The 19,845-nt window shown below is 42.5% G+C and overlaps 1 protein-coding gene across 1 annotated transcript; it reads left to right on the top strand.

The window, feature by feature from the left end:
• The first annotated feature begins 1,101 nt into the window (after positions 1-1,101).
• On the top strand, positions 1,102-18,463 carry ZDHHC4 (zinc finger DHHC-type containing 4). Its single transcript, XM_008071344.1, has 6 exons — positions 1,102-1,652; positions 2,165-2,238; positions 3,386-3,564; positions 7,547-7,672; positions 9,359-9,603; positions 18,087-18,463. Exons 1-6 carry the CDS (start codon positions 1,536-1,538, stop codon positions 18,375-18,377), a joined length of 1,032 nt encoding a protein of 343 aa, XP_008069535.1. The 5' UTR covers positions 1,102-1,535; the 3' UTR covers positions 18,378-18,463.
• Positions 18,464-19,845: the final 1,382 nt, after the last annotated feature.

Here is a 19,845-nt window from a genome sequence, read left to right as displayed (position 1 = left end):
GGTCGCACAGCACCGGCGTTCTCGCCGCACCCACCCAGGACGGTCCTCCCGCAAGTCTTCTGGCAACAGTGCTCTAAAAGCCCCCTTCCCACAGCTCACACCCGAGCGCGGCGCGAAGGCACCCCCGAAACTGGCCGAGAGGGACTCTCAGGACTCACCGTCGGCGAGAGCCCGCCCGGCAGCTCGCGGCGGCCCAGCACTTCCGCCGGAAGTCGGTCTTGCCGCGGGCGCCGCGCTGACGTCACGGGCCCGCAGACAGTCCCGGGGTGCGTCCGGGAGGCTCGGTCGCCGTACGGTTGGCGGTTGGCGGAGGCCGGCGGTAAGGCCGCCTCCGCGGGGCTCCCTGATACCCGGGCTAGCCCAGGGCCATCCATCTCCTCGTGCGGCCCTCCCTTCTCGCTTCTGGGTGGGACCGCTGTTTTACCTCCGCCTCGCCGGAGGCCTGGGTGCCCCGCTTCCTGCAGCACCCAGCTTCCCTCTACCCGGGCTCCAGGTCCGGGGCAAGGTCTGGCCAGGCCCCTCCGCCGGGAGCCTCGGATAAGGAGTAGCCTAGGGGAGGCCCATCTGTCTGGTCTCCTGGGCGGGCCCCTCAGGAATAAGGATAGACCCAAGGCTTGGCTTATTTCTTCCCAATGAGCTTCTCCTCCCAAAGTTTTAAGACCCGTTCACACCGCAGGGGACTTGGCATCTCCTACTTCCAATTCCTTTCCCATAATGTGTTTCTACTCCGACTTACTATGTGTGTTGAATCGATCTATCTCTGCAGGCAGAACTATGTCCTGTAGCTTCGGGTGCTACTTGTGCCAGGTGCATACTACTGCCCAAGAGGAGCTGCTGTTTGAATTCTTTGGAGGAGCAGTGCCAGAGCTGTGGGCTGAAAATTATCCATCCAAGAAAAACATGTAGGCTGGGGACCCTGAATCACCTCACGAGAATTGCTGATCTTTGTTTTCTCTGTTTTATTAGCTGTGAATAGTTTTTGGTTTGATTATCTCAGTTGGAATTCCAGCCCAGAATCATAAATGCTAAGGCTCAAGGTAACCAGTCTCAGCATCTTGACTCTGGTTCCTGCTGGTGATCCCTGATGGTTGTGGCCATTGTTCTGGAGGGATGCTTAGGACAGGATGTCCGATCCTGGGTGCAGGGTCCCTGATTGCCTCTAGGAGTTGCTTGTTCTGGTGGCATTGCCAGCACATTCTTTGAGGGTACATTCTGTATCAATATCTATGTGAATAAGGAAGTAAAAGAATGATTCGTTGCTGGGGGAAGGAAGGTGGATGCATTTTCTTCATTTTATTTTGGACTTGCAGGTGGGAGATGCCCCAGTGTTAGATTCAGAATCTTCATCTTGAAGGAGGGAGCCAGGGACCATCTGGCAGTCCCCACTGAGAGACAGTAGGCTCTGTGGTGTGTGCTTGAGGGCTGATGAATTCTGTTTAAGGAGTGAATTAGGGAGTTGATGTCTGAGAATATGTGCCATGGAAAAACCCCCTCACCAGATATAACACTCTTTCTGTTCTTTTGTAGCCCCCAGGATGGACTTTCTGGTTCTCTTCTTGTTCTACCTGGCTTTGGTGCTGATTGGTGGTATTATGATCTGCATCTACTCAAAAACTCATCACTTGAAAGGACTTGTCAGGGTAGGAGTGCAGGTAACATTGATCTGGGCAACCCCCTATGGAGCATTGATGGGTGACCCTGGGAGACAGATGAGCAGAAAGCTCAGCATTTCTGCTCATCGAAGGTCCTTTAGGGATCAAAGTGAGCAAAGTTGGGGCAAGCAGCCCATGGGAAGGAGTTGATTTGGGAGGGACTTGGGATGATGCCCAGTGATTTGGAGGTGGATTCTGGAACCTGGGGTTGGACTCAGTCAAGGGAAGGAGTGGCCTTCGCATCAGGATTCACTGACCTGTCCCATCTGCTCACCTCCCTTTCCCTGAAGACCCTGACAGGTGCCTTTGTTGAGGTCAGAGTAGAAATGGAGGAGTGGTATCAAAGGAAGGCCAGAAGAAGGAAGTCCTCTTCTTATTCTTAAATCATTTCTTTGCCTATATGCAGAAACAAAACTTAGTATTGCCCATGTTGCTGGCTGTATGTGGTGCATCTAGTTTGTTTGGGACTTGGGTAAATGAGAAATGAGTCTTTATCTTTTCTTTTGTTTCAGATATTTTCCCGCATAATTCCAAAATGTCTTCAGAGAGCTGTGAAAAGATTGCATCATTACCTCTTCCATACAAGGCATTTATATTTCAGAGTTTAAATATTAAATCTTGGGCAACCCCCTCAGGTCCCCTCCCACTGTGGGATCTTTTCTGTCCTCTCAATAAATCCTCCTTTCTCAAAATAAGTAAATAAATAGATAGATAGATAGATAAAATATTAAATCTTTTCTGTTTTGACTTTTTTTTTTTTTGAGACAGGGTCTAGCTTTGTCATCCAGCCTTGAGTACTGTGGCACAATCATGGCTTACTGCAGCCTTGAACTCGTGGGCTCAGATCTCCTGCCTTGGTGTCTTATTTATTTGTTTGTTTATTTATTTTTGAGTCAGAGTCTCACTCTGTCACCCAGGCTGGAGTGCAATGGCACACTCACAGCCACTTCAGCCTCTACCTGCTGGGCTCAGGCGATCCTTCCACCTCAGCCTTCCAAGTAGCTGGAACCACAGTCATGCATCACCATGCCCAGCTAATTTTTTATTTTTATTGTAGAGACGAGGTCTAGCCATGTTGCTCAGGCTGGTCTCAAACCCGTGAGCTCAGGCAACCCTCTTGCGTCTGCCTCCCAAAGTGCTGGGATTACAGGTTGAAGCACTGCTCCCAGCCTGCCTCAGCCTCTTGAATAGCTGGGACTACAGGTGTACACCATCATGCCTGTCTCATTTTTTTTTTTTTTGTAGAGATGCAGTCTCACTAAGTTACCTAGGCTGCTCTCAAGCTTCTGGCCTCAAGTAATTCTCCCACCTTTGCTTCCCCAAAGCCTGGGATTACAGGCATGAGCCACTGCATCCAGTCTATTTTGATTACTGTAGTAATTGTTGCGATCCTCTAGCTTTAGGAAACTTCTTGTGGTTTCCAGCGAGGTTGAGGGAAAGATGCTGGAAAGGCTCAGGAGTCCTGGGTTCAGCACCTCTGCTCACAGTTAATCTGCCTTTTATCTCTGGGGTTCTGAGGTATCTACTTTAAAATAGAGATGTGTAGAGAGTGGAAGAATATTGACATGTATTTTCGTAAAATACTTGTAAAATGATTCACATCGTTCTTAGTTTAATGCTTACTATTATCTCAAGCCCAAAGAAAGTAGTTGGCCCAATTACTTTCCTTCGTATTGTATGATTTCTTCATGGAGGAGTCCCTGTGAACAAGCCATGTGTCGATTTCCTTTCAGAAACTACATCTTCATTATTCTGCACCTGGCCTTGCAAGGGATGATTTATACTGAATATACCTGGGAAATACTTGGCTATTGTCAAGAACTGGAGTTCTCCTTGTATTACCTCCTTCTGCCCTATCTGCTGCTGATTGTAAACTTGTTTTTCTTTACCCTAACATGTGTAACCAATCCTGGTAAGTTGAGGCTCTTAGTATACAGCTAGGCGACAGCTCCACTGTCTTACTGATAGTGCTGCAAACAAGGAGGGGTCCACCTAAAGTCTTTGCAAAGAATTCAATATGTAGTGTTTTCATTATCTTTGTTTTCAGTGAGAAAACTCTGAATTTTCATTTTTTTCTTCTCTGACCTGTGGGTTATTTAGACCTGTTAAATGATTTCTAATATACTTTTATTTTAGTTTTTTTTTTGATACTTTCATTTAATTGTGTTATATGTAGAACCTGTGGTCTGTATCATACTGTCTCCTTTTAAAAGTTTTTAGTTTTTTAATTTTAAATATGTGGAGTACAGTTCAGGATTAGGTATACAAGTGTTCATTATGCAGGTACCCTTGTTGATGAGGTGTGCCCCCCCACCTGGCCGTTTCCTACTCCTGCCAATCCCATCCCTGCCCTTAAAATATTATTGATACTTGCATTAACCCCAAGCATGTGGTCAGTTTTTATAAATAACCCATGTGTCCTTGGAAAGAATGTGTATTTTCTAGTTCTTGGATACAGTGAATTCCATTATATCAAGTTTATAAATTATGTTCATATCCTTTATACCTGTGTTAATTTTTTTAAATATTATTTTGCTTTTTGGAGTTGGAGTCTCTCTCTGTCGCCCAGATTGTGCAGTGAAACAATCATGGATCACCACAGCATCGACTTCTTGGGCTCAGGGGATCCTTCTGCCTCAGCCTCCTGAGTAGGTGGGACCATAGGCACATACTACCATGTCTGGCTAATTTTTAAATTTTTTGTAGTGGCGAGGTCTTGCCCAGGCTGGTTTCAAACTCCTGAGCTCAAGCAAACCTCCCACCTTGGCCTCCCAAAGTGCTGGGATTACAGGCATGAGCCACTGAGCCTGACTTTTTTGTTTGTTTTATCAATCAGTTACTAAGAATGATTATGTTATCTTATTTTGGATAGACTGACAGATTTCTCCTTGTAGTTAGTCAGTTTTTCTTCACATTTTGAAACCATATATATATATGTGTGTGTATATATATATATATATATTCATGGAGGACACAAAAAAACTGAAATTATCTTTTGGAGTGCAGGCCCCTGTAGTACACTTGAAATTTGTTCCTCTGGATCAAAGAGTCAACTAAAGTTTTTGTCTGGAAATTTTGAGAAGGTTGCATCACAGTTTGTGGAAGAAACATGCCGAGTTGTGACAAACAGGTGAATGGTTCTTCCACCACAACAACGCACCTGCTCACACTGCGCTGAGTGTTAGCAGTTTTTGACCAAAAAATGGCATGACCTCTGTGCCCCACCCTCCCTATTCACTTGATCTTGGGCTGAGTGACCTTTTTCCCCCTGATGAAAAGAGTCCTCAAAGGGAAACATTTTTGTGATGTGGAAAAGGTGAAACAAAAAAATGTCAGAAGCACCAAAAGGCATCAAAATTAATGAGTTCAACAACTGTTTTGAGCAGTGGAAAAAGTGTCTCCATAGGTGTATTACACCAAAAGGAGAGTACTTTGAAGGTGACTGAAATTTAAATATGTAAGAGTAGATACACAATTTTTGATAAATAAATTCCAGATTTTTTTGGGTCCCCCTTCATGTGTGTGTATGTATATGTGTATGTGTGTTTTTTCCCTTTTTTTTTTGAGTCAAGCTCCTGAGCTTAAGCAGTCCTCCCACCTTGGTCTTGCAAGTGCTGGGATTACAGGTATGAGCCACTGCTCCTGGCTTTTTTTGTTTGTCTTATCAGTTACTGACAGCAATATGTTATTTCATTCTGGGTAGACATGACAGATTTCTCCTTGTAGTTGCCCAGGCTAAAGTGCAGTGGCTTATGGCTTACTATAGCCTCAACCTCCTGGGCTCAGGCAATCTTTCTGCCTCAGCCTCCTGAGTAGCTGAGACTACAGATGCACACTGCCATGCTTGGCTAATTTTTGTGACTTTTTTTTGGTATAGATAAGTTCTCACTATGCTGCCTAGGCTGGTATCAAACTCCTGGACTTAAGCAGTCCTGTCTTGGCCTCCCAAAGAGCTGTGATTGCCCACGTGAGCCAGTATGCCCAGCCTATGTATATGTGTTCTTAATAAATGCATTCACAGCCAGGCTTGATGGCTCAGCCTGTAATCCCACACCTTGGGAGGCTGAGGTGAGTGAATTGCCTGAGCCCGCGGGCCCGAGACCCGCCTGGGCAACTTGGTGAGACCTCATCTCTACAATAAAAATAAAAAAATTAGCCGGGCATGGTAGCGCGCGCCTGTAGTTCCAGCTGCTTGGAAGGCTGAGGCAGAGAGATCACCGGAGCCCAGCAGGTCAAGGCTGTGGTGGCCGGGACCGGCCATTGCACTCCAGTCTGGGTGACAGAGTGAGACTCCAACTCAAAAAAAAAAAATGCATTCACATTTAGAATTAGTATTATCTCTTCCTAGTAAAATTAAATCTTTTTTCAAAATATAGCCATCCCTCAGTGTCCATGGGACTTGATTCCAGGGCCCCCTGAGATTCTAAAATCTGTGGATGTTTAAGTCCCTGATATAAAATGGCATAGTTTTTGCAAATAACATGCACACATCTTCCTGTATACTTTAAATCATCTCTAGATTACTTACAATATCTAATACAATGCAAATGTCATTTGATTAGTTGTACTACTATATTTTAAAATTTGTATTCTTTTTAACTGTTGTCTTATTATTTATTTATTTTTCCCTAATATTTTCTGTCTGGTTGGTTGATTCCGCTGATGCAGAATCCCTGGATGCGGATGCTTCACTGTATAGTGTGCCTCTTTATCGCTACTAATGCGCTCTGCTTTCAAGTCTCTTTTTTTTGTTTTTTGTTTTTTGAGTTGGAGGCTCACTCTGTCGCCCAGACTGGAGTCTTCAACCTGCTGGCTGGGTTCTGGCAATCCTTCCACCTCAGCCTTCCAAGTAGCTGGAACTACAGGTGTGCATTACCACGCCCTGCTAATTTTTTGATTTATTGTAGAGATGAGGTCTCGCCAAGTTGCCCAGGCGGGTCTCGAACACGTGGGCTCAGGCAGTGCACTCAGCTCAGCCTCCCAAAGCGTGGGATTACAGGCTGAGCCACCGAGCCGGGCTCAAGTCTCTTTTTTATTACGCTATCTTTCTGTTGATTGTTGTCTGTAATTTTTTCCCATTCTTTTGCTTTTAAACTTTTCTGTCCTTAAAGATGTTCATCTACTGAGGAATAGATAAATACAATGATAAGCCCATTCAATGAATATTATTCAGCTGTAAAAAAGGATGAAGTACAAATTCATGCAACAACATGTATGAACCTTGAAAACCATATGCTGAGTGAAAGAAGCTAGACATGATATTGTACAATTCTATTTAAATGCCATGTCTAGAACAGGCAAATTCATAGAGACAGAAAGTAATTAGTGGTTTCCAGGGACTGGGGGCATTAGAGAGAAATGGGGAGTGACTACTAACAGGTTTCTTTTGGTGGTGATGAACATGTTCTGAAATTGATTGTGGATGGCTGGGCATGGTGGCTCATGCCTGTAATCCCAGCACTTTGGGTTGCTGAGACAGGAGGATTGTTTGAGTCCAGGAGTTCAAGACCAGTCTGGACAACATAGTGAGACCTTGCTCCATGAAAAATTAGTCAGGCATGGTAGTGTGTACCTGTAGTTCCTGCTACTTGGGAGGCTGAGGAGGGAGGATTACTTGAGCCCAGGAGTCTATGGCTGTGGTGAGCCTTTATCATACCACCGTACTCAAGTTTGGGTGACAGTTGAGATCACAACTAAAAAAAAAAAAAAAAAAAGAAAGATTGTGATGGTTACACAACTCTGTGAATATACTAATATCATTGAATTGTACGTTTTAAATGGGTTAATTGGGCTTGTGAAATTGTATCTCAATCAAGCAGCTATAGAAAATGAATTGCTTAAAATGTTAAGTCCACCATATTGCTTAAAATGATATATGTTCTTACTTTTTTCAGGCATTATAACAAAAGCAAGTGAATTATTATTTCTTCAAGTTTATGAATTTGATAAAGTGATGTTTCTAAAGGACACGAGGTGCTCTACTTGTGATTTGAGGAAACCAGCTCGATCCAAGCACTGCAGTAAGTAATGAATCCAGTGGCTCCAGCCACACTCCCTATAGCACATGTGGGCTTGCTTGTGAGGGGATGTTTTGTGAATCTAAGAGCAGAGCCAGTTGATCCCTAGACATGGAATGGCCACTACTTGTAGAGTCAGATAGTGATTCCTTTCAGATGACTGAGGATGAGGCCTTGTGTTCTTGTGTAGTGGACAACCCTCAGCTCTGAGCATAACGGCCCTTCCTATGCTATGTGGCAGGGCATGCTGCCCAAGAGATGTTTCTGCTGGATGTTGTGTTTTCAGATTTCAGTCCTGGCAAAGCCTAATCTTCTGGGAAGGGCCCAGGGTTCTAGACTAGCACTGTCTACCAAAACTGTAATATAAGCCACATATGTGATTTAAAATTGTCTGGTAGTCACATTACAAAAGTGAAAAGAAACAATTCATTAATTTTAATCAATATTGTATTTAACCTGACATTATTTTAATGTAAAAATTATTTGAGATAGTTTGTATTTTGTGTTTCATATAAGTCTTTGAAATCTGGTATTTTATATTTACAGTATATCTTGATTCAGACACTACATTTTCATTGGAAATACTTGATCTATATTTAGATTTTTAAAAAGTTGTCTCACATATCCAAGTTATATCCAGACGTTGTTTGTTTTTGAGGCAGGGACTCAATCTGTCACCCAGGCTGGAGTGCAGAGGCACAATCATGGCTCACTGTAGCTTGACCGCCTTGGTTCAGGTGATCCTTCCTCCTCAGCCTCCTCAGTAGCTGAGATTACATGCCTGGCTACTTTTAAAAAGTATTTTTTGTAGAGATGGGGTCTCATTATGTTGTCGAGGCTCGTCTCAAACTCCTGGACTCAAGCAGTCCTCTTACCTTGCTCCCAAAATGCTGGGATTACAGGTGTGAGTCACTGTGCCCAGCTTATCCAGACACTTTAAACATTTTTTCAGTGACTGAGTTCAGTACCGAAAAATCATTTTCCTTTACTATTCACATCGATGTTGACACAGTTGTTTATCTTCATTTCAGAATAATTGACTTGACTTTAAAGCAGAAACATCAGTTTTTAAAACTGTGTCTGTCTGAGTTAAGTAACTTCACTAATTCTTGTGTCATCTCCATATTATTCACATTGCATTCAAAGGAGTACTGTGTCATTTGAGAAACAACTGTAAATTTGTCAGTATTGACAGAGTGTTCTTTCAGATTTTTCTTGTAGCCTTGTTTCAATTGTTCAGTACCCACATTTGGCTAGTGGCTACTATATTGGACACTGTAGGCTGAAGTGCAGTGGCAAAATCACGGCTCACCACAGTGTCAAACTCCTGGGCTCAAGCAAGCCTTTCGCTTTAGCCTCCCAAATAGTTGGGACTATAGGTGTACACCAGCATGCCCAGCTAATTTGTTTACTTTTTGTAGAGATGAGATCTTACTATGTTGCCCAGGCTGGTCTTCAACTCCTGGGCTCAAGCAGTTCTTCCACTTTGGCCTCACATAGTGCTGGGATTATAGGTGTGAACCTCTGTTTCTGGTGTTGGACACTGCAGTTGTAGAAGCTTTGTGATAGCAGTGGTCATTCTCCCCACCCCTCAGCTCATAGTGTGTTTGTAAAAATCTCAGTAGGTGTATACAGTGTCATTATCTCATCAAGGACCAACCAGAGCGTACTACCCTCGTTTCTGTGCAGGTGTGTGTAACTGGTGTGTGCACCGTTTTGACCATCACTGTGTTTGGGTGAACAACTGCATCGGGGCCTGGAACATCAGGTACTTCCTCGTGTACCTCTTGACATTGACCGCCTCGGCTGCCAGCATGGCCATTGTGAGCACTGCGTTTCTGGTCCACTTGGTGGTGGTGTCGGAGCTGTATCAGGAGACTTACGTTGATGACCTTGGACATGATCAGGTTATGGACATGGTCTTTCTTATTCAGGTAATTATGCTGTGGGCTGTAGGTTTCTGATTTCAGGTTTCAGAATTGGAAAACATATTTATTTTTCCAATAAAAACATGACATTGTTCCCTTTTTTTGTTTTAGAGACAGGGTCTTGCTCTGTTGCCCTGACTGGAGTGCAGTGACATGATCATGGCTCACTGCAGCCTCAAATTCCTGGGCTCAGCAGTTCTCTCACTTCAGCCTCCAAAGTTGCTGGGACTACAGGCACATGCTGCCACGCCTAGCTAATTTTTAAATTTTTATTTTTTATAGAGTTGGAGTCTCCCTGTGTTGCCCAGGTTGGTCTTGAGCTCCTGGCCTCAAGTGATCCTCCTACCTCAGCTTTCCAAAGTGCTGGGGTTATAAGCATGAACCACTATGCCCAGCCTTTTTTTTTTTTTTTTTGTATTTTGATAGGAATTGCATTTTACCTTCCTAAAAAATTTGATACAAAATTCACATACCATGAAATTCATCCTTTTAAAGTGTACCATTCAGTGGTATTAGTGTATTCACAGAGTTGTGCAACCATCTAATTTCAGAACATTTCATCATGCCAAAAAGTAACACCCTCTCAAACCCTTGGCAACCATGAATCTACTTTCTGTCTTTATGGATTTACCTTTTCTGGACATATAAATGAAATCATACAATATGTGGCCCTTTCCACTGGCTTTTTTCTTGCAACTTAATGTTTTCAAGATTTATCCATATTGTGGAATGAATCTGTATTTTACTCCTTTTTATGGCTGAATAGTATTCTATTGTAGGGACATACCACATTTTATTTATTCATTCATCAGTTAATGGACATTTGAGTGTTTCCACTTTTTGGCTATTTTTGAATAATGCTGCTATAAACATTCATGTATATGTTTTAATGTGGATATATGTTTTCACTTCTCTTGGGTTGTATCTAGTAGTGGAATTCCTGGGGCATATGTATTTGTGACCTTCTGAGGGGCTGCCTGATTGTTTTCCAAAGTGTAGACCATTTTACTCTCCTACCAGCAATGTATGAGGGTTCTAATTTCTCTACATTGTTGCCAACACTTTTTTATTACCTGTCTTTTCTTTCCCCCACCCCTTGCATCTAGTTGAGGCAATATCACTTTTTGATTATAGCCATCCTAATGGGTATAAAGTAGTATCTCATTGTGGTTTCATTTGTATTTCCCTAGTCTAATGATCTTGTATGTCTTATGTGCTTATTGACCATTTTTGTATCTTCATTGGAGAAATGTCTACTCAAAACCCTTACTCATTTTAAAAATTAGGTTATTTGTCATTTCTTCTTGTGGTTTAACAGTTCTTATCTATTCTGGACACCAGACCTTTATCCAGATATGTTATTTGCAAATATTTTCTTTCATATTGTGTATTGTCTATTCACTTTTTTTATCGTTTAAAGCACAAGAGCTGTCTGGGCATGATGGCTCATTCCTGTAATCCGAGCACTTTGGGAGGCCAAGGCAGGAGAATCGCTTGAGCCCAGAAGTTCAAGACCAGCCTAGGCAACATAGTGAGACCTCATCTCTACAAAAAAAAAAAATCAGAAAAATAAGCTGGGTGTGGTGGTGCACACCTGTAGTCCCAGCTATTTAGGAGGCTGAAGTAGAAGGATCACTGTAGCCCAGGAGGTCGAGGCTGCTGTGAGCCATTATTGTGCCACTGCAGTCCAACCTGGGCAACAGAGTGAAATTCTGACTCCAAAAAAATAAAACAAAATAAAATAAAACACAAGGGCTAGGTTTAAAACATGAGTTTTAAATTTTGGTGAAGTCCAATTAATCTGTTTTTTCCTCCTTTTTGTGTTTTAGTGTCGTATCTGGAAAACCATTGTCTAATCCAATGACATGAAGATATACACCTGTTTTCTTCTAAGAGTCTTGTGGTTTTTAGCTCTTGCATTTAGGTCTGTCGTCCATTTTGAGTTAATTTTTATATATGGTCTAAGGTAGGGTTCCAACTCCATTCTTTTTTGTTTTTATTTTTGAGTTGGGTTCTCACTCTGTTGCGCAGGCTGGAGTGCAGTGGCATGATCATGGCTCACTGTAGCCTTGATTTCTTGGGCTTAGGCGATCTTCCCACCTTAGCCTCCTGAGTAGCTGGGACTGTAGGCACATGCCACCATGCCTGTCTAATTTTTTTAATTTTGGGGGAGTTAAGGTCTCACTATGTTGACCAGACTGGTCATGAACTCCAGGGCTCAAGCAGTCCTCTCACCTGTACCTCCCAAAGTACTGGGATTATAGACATGAGCCACTGTACTTGACTGCCAACTCCATTCCTAATATGTGGATATCCAGTTGTCCCCACACCATTTTTGAAAAGGCTTTTCTTTCCCACTGAAATGTTTTGGCACCCTTGTAAATATTAATATACTGTAGTGTAAGAGTTGAAACCATTCTTTTAAAAAAACTCATTTGATCAATAAAAGATTTATACTTTTAAAATGGGAACTAGCATATGAGCAGTCATTTTTTTAGGTAACTGACCGATTCTTTTTTTTTTTTTTTGAGTTGGAGTCTCACTCTTTTGCCCAGACTGGAGTGCAGTGGCCGCTCCCGGCCACCGCAGCCTCGACCTGCTGGGCTCCGGCGATCCTTCCGCCTCAGCCTTCCGAGTAGCCGGAATTACAGGCGCTCACTACCACGCCCGGCTAATTTTTTGATTTTGTTGTAGAGATGAGGTCTCGCCTGCCCAGGCGGGTCTTGAACCCGTGGGCTCAGGCAATCCACTCACCTCAGCCTCCCAAAGGCGCGGGATTACAGGCTGAGCCACCGAGCCCCGCTTGACCGATTCTTTTTGAATGTTTTATTTCTTTTGTTTCAAAGAAAATAATATGTCATATACAAGTGGAATATATTCTAGAAATGCAAGATTAGTTCAGTATTAGGAAATTGATTAGTATTATCCACCATATTATTAAATATAAGGAGCAATTGCATGTTATGGCTCTAGATGCTGAAAAGCCTTTCACAGAATTAAACACATGATTATAATATAAGCACTCAAAAAGTAGAAACTGTAGGATATTTTTAACATGATACACACACTCATCACTTAGTTCTAAAGCCAGTAGTATTTTTTAAATTCATATTTTAAAATAATTAGATTTGCCGGGCTCAGTGGCTTAGCCTGTAATCCCGCGCTTTGGGAGGCTGAAGTGAGTGGATTGCCTGAGCCCGCGGATTCGAGACCCGCATGGGCAACTTGGCAACACCTCATCTCTACAACAAATTGAAAAACTAGCTGGGCATGGTAGTGCACGCCTGTAATTCCAGCTTCTTGGAAGGCTGAGGCGGAAGGATCACCGGAGCCAAGCAGGTCAAGGCTGTGGTGGCTGGGAGCGTCCACTGCACTCCAGTCTGGGTGACAGAGTGAGACTCCAACTCAAAAAAAAAAAAATAAATAAATAAAATAAAATAATTATATTTGCCAGAGGTTACAAAGAAATAGTATGCACTTCTAACCCCCCTCCTCCCATTCCAACATCCCATATAACCCCAATACAATGCTAAAACCAAGAAATGACATTGACACATCCATAGAGCTGATTCAGATTTCACCAGTTGTGTGTGTACTTGTGTGTGTATGTACATGTGTAGCTCTGTACAGTCTTGTCACGTGTGTAATATATATCCACTATAATATATGATCAAGATGCTAACTGTACCATCACCACAAGACTTCCTTGTGGTATCCCCTTTATATCTGCACCCATCATTTTCTTGCAGCCATAATCCCTGGTCACTACTAATCTGCTTTCCAGCTCTATAATTATGTTATTTCACAAATGTTTCTTTTTTTTTTTTGAGTTGGCGTCTCACTCTGTCGCTCAGACTGGAGTGCAGTGGCTACTCCCGGCCACCGCAGCCTCGCCTGCTGGGCTCCGGCGATCCTTCAGCCTTCCGAGTAGCTGGAACTACAGGCGTGCGCTACCACGCCCGGCTAATTTTTTTTTTGATTTATTGTACAGATGAGATCTTGCCAAGTTGCCCAGGCGGGTCTCGAACCCGTGGGCTCAGGCAATCCACTCACCTCAGCCTCCCAAAGGGACGGGATTACAGGCTGAGCCACCGAGCCCGGCTTCACAAATGTTTCATAAATAAGAATCACATGGTATGTATTCTTCTGAGATGGGCCCTTTTCATTCAGCATAATTTGCTTGAGATATATCTAAGTTGTTACATGTATTAGTAGTTCATTCCTTTTTATTGCTGTGTAGTATTTCATGGTATGGAGTTTTGAAGGACATTTGGGTTCTGTCCAACTTTCAGCAATTATGAGCAAAGTTGCTATGAATGTTCATTTAGAAATTTCTGCAAGAAAATAAGTCTTCAGTGTAATTGTTGGGTCATACGATAAGTCCATTTTAGGTTTTGGAAAGGACTGCCATACTCTTCTAGCACAATCATATTATTTTGCATTCCTACTAGCAGTGTTTAAGTGACCAGTTCTTTGCATCCTTGTCAGCATTTAATGTTATCACTGTTTTAAACTTTAGCTGTTCTGTTAGGGGTGTAGTGATGACTCATTGTTTTCACCTTGAGTGGTTTTTAATTCTTAAATTTTTTTCGATTATGGATATTTCTAAATATACAGAAGAATTAAAAGAATAACAAAAGTAACTACTCATATGCCTTCCACAGAGATTACAAACTTAACATTTTAATTTGTTTTATCTGTGTGTGTTTCTGTATTACTAGAAATAAGTTAGAGACATTATGTTACTTCACTCTTAAATACATGTGCATGTGTGCATCTTTTAAGAATGTTTACATTCTGTATAGCTAAAATTCTATTATTCTACCTAAGAAAATATTGTTTTTTACTATATTTTATTTAGCCTCTATTGATTTCCTATTGTTCCAAATATATCTTTTGTAGCTCTTTTACTTCCCTGAACCAGAATCCACTTTATAGATATGCCCTGCTTTTTTTTTTTTTTGAGTTGGAGTCTCACTCTGTCACCCAGACTGTCACCCAGACTCGGCCTGCTGGGCTCCAGTGATCCTTCCACCTCAGCCTTCCGAGTAGCAGGAATTACAGGTGTGTGCTACCACGCCCAGCTAATTTTTGATTTATTGTAGAGATGAGGTCTTGCCAAGTTGGCCAGGCGGGTCTCGAACCCGCGGGCTCAGGCAATCCACTCACCTCAGCCTCCCAAGGTGCGGGATTACAGGCTGAGCCACCGAGCCCGGCTGCCCTGCATTTTAATGTCATGTCTTTTTAGTCTCTGTTAGTCCAAAACAATGCTTCTACCTTTTTTCATGGTATTTTTGTAGTCTAGTTGTCTTTCAAAATGCCCCATGTTCTAGATTTGTCTAATTGTGCCATCTAATTTCTCTCTATTTCTTTATATTAGTGTAAATTGAAAATTAGTTTTATACGCTTGATTAAATTCAAGTTGAATATTTTTTAGCAAAAATACTTTCTACACAGCAATGTGCATTTCATATTGCATCCCATCAAATGGGACATAGGGACAGTGATGCCAAGTTTGATCTGTTGGTTAAGGTGCTGGCCACTAGCTCTTTCCATTGGTAATGTACATTTTCCCCCTTTGCAATGGATAATCTGTGTGTATGGTTTTGCTTTTGTATTTAGGAATATTTCTTTAGGAAAGATTCCAAAAAATATAAATATTGGATAAAAGATTATCAACATTTATAAAACTTCTGATATTAACATCTTCATTTGGATGTTCTTGCTGAGGGGACATCATATAAATCTAGTAAACCCTCTTAGAGGACATAAAGAGATTGCACCATTATGCAGGACAAGCTTATGTCAGTGCAGATTTTTCAAAAATGGGTGTTTGCTTGATGTTTTCCATTCAAGTTGCACAAAAAAGCAAATAAAGGGATGGAATATATATTGAGATATATGTTTAAAAGCATCAGCTGGCGTTACATAGAAAGAATGTGAAGTGCCTTTCATAGTTGTGTTGACACTTCTTTGTAACAGAAGGTAGCATAAAGAGCATAAGAAAGGCAGCTATGGGTATACCCTTTGTATCATGTGGTATAACTTGAAAAGATAGATAAGCAAGTTATTGTAAGCAAGCCTTAAAAGAAAGAGACTCTTGAAGTTGAAGGCAGATTGTATTGAAATATCTAGCACAGATTGAATATATCTAGCTGCACTAAGTCAGAAAAGTAAAATTGGAAAAGTAATATTCTTTGGATAAATTTCATTTTGTGATTTCACAATTTACAATTAGAAATTTTTAATTCATTTATTTAGTTTGCAGAACAATGGTAAAACAAAAATACAAAAGTGAGAAGTATAAGCAGCAGCAAAGATGAGTTAGATTTAGACTTTTATACATTAAACATTGATGTGGAAGAAAATGATAGTAGCAATAGTGATATGCCACCAAGAAGAAAACAGGCAAATGTAATGGAAAGTGATAGTGATGAAAGTGTTTGTAGTTTGAAGAAATAGAAGACAATGTATCATCAAGTGAAGAATGGGAAGATGTTACAGAAAAAGACCATCTTTCAGTGAGAATAAATTGTGTTGTACATCCTCAAACAACAGGACCACAAATAGCAAGTAATATAAGAGAACCAACTGACTATTTTACTCTGTATTTTACAGATGAATTAGTGGCTAGTGTAATACACAAGTCAGTATGTGGATCAAAAAATAAGGAAAAAGCAGCTATCATATAAATCAATTTGGCATAAGTGGCATTACGTTGACTGACAGGGATTTTTAGCTTTTATCACAGTTGTCTTAATGTGGGAGGAAGAAAACTAGACTGCATTGTCCGTTCAAATAGAAAAACACTAGGCGGAAAACATCAAACAAATATTGCACAACATGTTTCAGTGGACCTACAATACAAGCTGTGACTGTTTCACATGTTACCACATGTTAGAAAAATATAAGATATAAAGTTTGGATTTTTTTTGTTACAAATAAGTTCCTCAGTTTCCAAATTCCACTATAAACCAAATATCATACGACAAACTAATATGAAGTGATTTGTTTTTCATTATTTTGTAAAAAATGTGGTTGAGTTGCTGTTAGGTGATCCACAAGGTGTCTCTGAGTGCAAAGGGTTAATGTATTGTCAAATTGCTTTTTAAAAGTTTTTATTTTATTTTATTTTTTGTAGAGAAGGTGTCTCACTATGTTGCCCAGGCTGGTCTCAAACTCCTGGGCTCAAGTGATATTCCTGCCTCAGCTTCCCTAAGTGCTCAACTGTAGGCATGAGCCACTATGCTCGGCCCAGGTTTTACAGCTTATGCTAAGAGTAGTATTTAAGTGTTCTTCTCACTGCATCAGAGCAAGTACTACTGCTGCCTGGAGTGGGGAGGCTCTTCTAGTTTGCTGGGAAAATGTGGTGTGCCCTTTAAAAAAAAAAACATATTTTTTGAGTTACTTTCTGTCTTTCCTTATTTGTCAGTCATTTGTTTAAATTCTTTTAGAAATTATATCCTTTAACAGTTTACCTATTTGATATCAGAATAACTTGATTTGAGGTCTTTATATAAGTACGAGCGATAGTTAATTCTGTTATATTTGTTTTCTATTTGTGTATCTTTTGGACATTGGGTATGAGTATTTGGGGATTTTTTTTATAAATAGGTTTAGACTTTTTTCCTCATCAAACGTGTATCTTTGTAGCTTCAATCAGAAAGACTTCATCAAGACCTTTGGCAAATGCTTACTTCTCTTGAGACTCAAAAATATTGAACTCGTTCTAGATTCTTCCTTTTCTTTATTACAGAAGTAACTTATAATTTTTATTCAAGCAGTCCAGAAACTGTTTAAAATGAAAAGTGACTAGGCTTGGTGGCTCAGCCTGTAATCCCAGCACTTTGGGAGGCCAAGGCGAGTGGATTGCCAGAGCCCGTGGGTCCAAAACCAGCCTGGGCCACTTGGCGAGACCTCTTCTCTACAATAAATCAAAAATTAGCCGGGCATGGTAGTGCACGCTGGTAGTTCTGGCTACTTGGAAGGCTGAGGTGGAAGGATCGCCGGAGCCCAGCAGGTCGATGCTGGGGTGGCTGTGATCATGCCACATTTAACTTGAGGGACTGTGAAAATCAATGCTGCAGTGAATATCTTTATACATATATTTTTGTGGTTGTATTTCTTTAAGAGAGACATTGATCTCTTTTGTCCGTCTGGATTTTATTTTGATGAATGAACGAAGGTCTATATTTGAAGAGTGTTAATTTTATAAATAGCTAGCTACTATAGCCTTTTCTGAGTGACCTTTCCCTTTTCCCTCAATGTGAACACTTCATTTATTCCACAGTAAACTCTTATACATACTGGAATGATTCCTGGCCTATTTGTCAGTGCTGTTTGTTTTCAGTGGTTCATATTTGGATGCAAGTAAGCGAGCTATGGACAGGACTTGCGTTGTCTATGAATAGGACCAGGCTTGGTGGGTGCCCACCCTTACAGATGTCATAGTTCGATTGCCTAACACATTGCTTCTTCTTTGCCCCCAGTACCTGTTCCTGGCCTTTCCAAGGATTGTCTTCGTGCTGGGCTTTGTTGTGGTCCTGAGCTTCCTCCTGGGTGCCTACCTGTGCTTCGTTCTGTACCTGGCAGCCACTAACCAGACTACTAACGAGTGGTACAGAGGTGACTGGGCCTGGTGCCAGCATTGCCCCCTTGTGGCCCGGCTCCCATCAGCAGAGCCCCAAGTGCACCAGAACATTTACTCCCATGGGCTTTGGAGCAACCTTCGAGAGATCTTTCTACCTGCCATTCCATATTACAAGAGAAAGAAGAAGTGAGAATGGAAAGAGTGTTACTGTCTTTTAAGTCTAGTGTACATTTATTTATATATATGGGTACTTATTTTCTAAACCTTGCTAGTTTATTTTGGTTTCTGCTGTGTTTACATATGGGTTTCACTGGTAAGGAAGAGAGGGGAAGCTACTGTTTATTGAGTACCTGTCTGCCAGGCGCTAAGGGAGCTATCCTATTCCCCTTGCTTGTCCTTTGTTGGAACCCAGCATTGCCCCCTTGTGGCCTGGCCACCATTAGCAGAGCCCCATGTCCACCAGAACCTTCTCTCCCATGGGCTTTGGAGCAACCTTGGAGAGATCTTATTATGGGAAGAAAGAAGAAATGAGAATAGAAAGAGTGTTACTATCTTTTAAATCTAGAGATGACTTCTTAGAGATTCTAAGTAATATGGAGACCTTGGTCTCTCTAAACTCTGGACTCCTGAACAGGAGGGGCCTTACGGCAGCCATGTCCCCTTATGTACAGGATAAGGTCTCATTGGCTCATTGTTGTGCCTGGCTGCATTCTCTTTGATGCCCTTCCCTACTCTCTATCCCCTCTCCCAGGGGATTTTCTTCTCCTTAACCACACCCAACATCCTCACTCAAGCCTGCCTTGGGGCCAGTCATAGGCATTTTATGTAAGGCACATTCCCGTATTTGTGGCCTCCTGCTTGCCCTATACTGGCCTCTTCTGGCCATATTCAAGTCTTTCTTGCCCTGTTTAACAATTCCAAAAGTGGACTGCCACCTCCTTCAGAGAAATGAATACTGGAAAAGAGGTCCTATAAAGTGCTGGAGGCTTTTAGGGTGGGAGGGTTTTCAGGAGCAGGAGGCAGGTAGGCTGGACTTACTGGCTACCTAAGATTCCCATGGCATGGCCTTCCCAGGCTAGGCCCAGGAAACTGCAGCCTGTATCCAGAGAGGCCAGGCCTCTGGAGAGGACTGGGGAATAGAGACCCTGGGGACAGGGAGTGGGAATCGGGTAGGAAGGCCTTACCACACACCATCTGTCGTCGACCATGAGGTCAGAACAGATGCAATCTTTAAGATGGATTGCTGCAGCGGGGAGGAAACCCAAGTCGGCTAGCCCCAAGCCAAAGTCCTGTGCCACCAGCCTGTCTTTGCTAGTGGAAAAGCATGGTGAAATCAAATAATGAAGGCTTTGAATGCCGTGCTGAGCACTCAAGGGAGCCTCGGAGACTCTTGAGCAGGCGTTCATCGATGGGTGTCGCACCCCGGCTGGACTCCGCACCTGCCGCGCTCGCGGTCCGAAGGCAGGCTTGCGGCCTGGGGGTGTGGTCTGCGGGGGGCGTGGCCTAGGTCTGGTCGCGGGGCGCCCCTCCCCCGCGGGCCCGGCCGCACCGCCAGGTGGCGTCCTCCCGAGAGCGCGCCCCGGCCGCGGCCTGCGCTTGGCCCCTGCGGGCCGCCGTCGCCGCGCCCGGCACTCGGCCGCCGTTCGGCTGCGCGGCGT

The sequence above is a fragment of the Carlito syrichta genome, unplaced genomic scaffold, assembly GCF_000164805.1.
Source record: "Carlito syrichta isolate Samal-C Ts95f unplaced genomic scaffold, Tarsius_syrichta-2.0.1 Scaffold113490, whole genome shotgun sequence".
NCBI lineage: Eukaryota > Metazoa > Chordata > Mammalia > Primates > Tarsiidae > Carlito > Carlito syrichta.
This window is presented reverse-complemented; position numbering and strand designations above follow the sequence as displayed.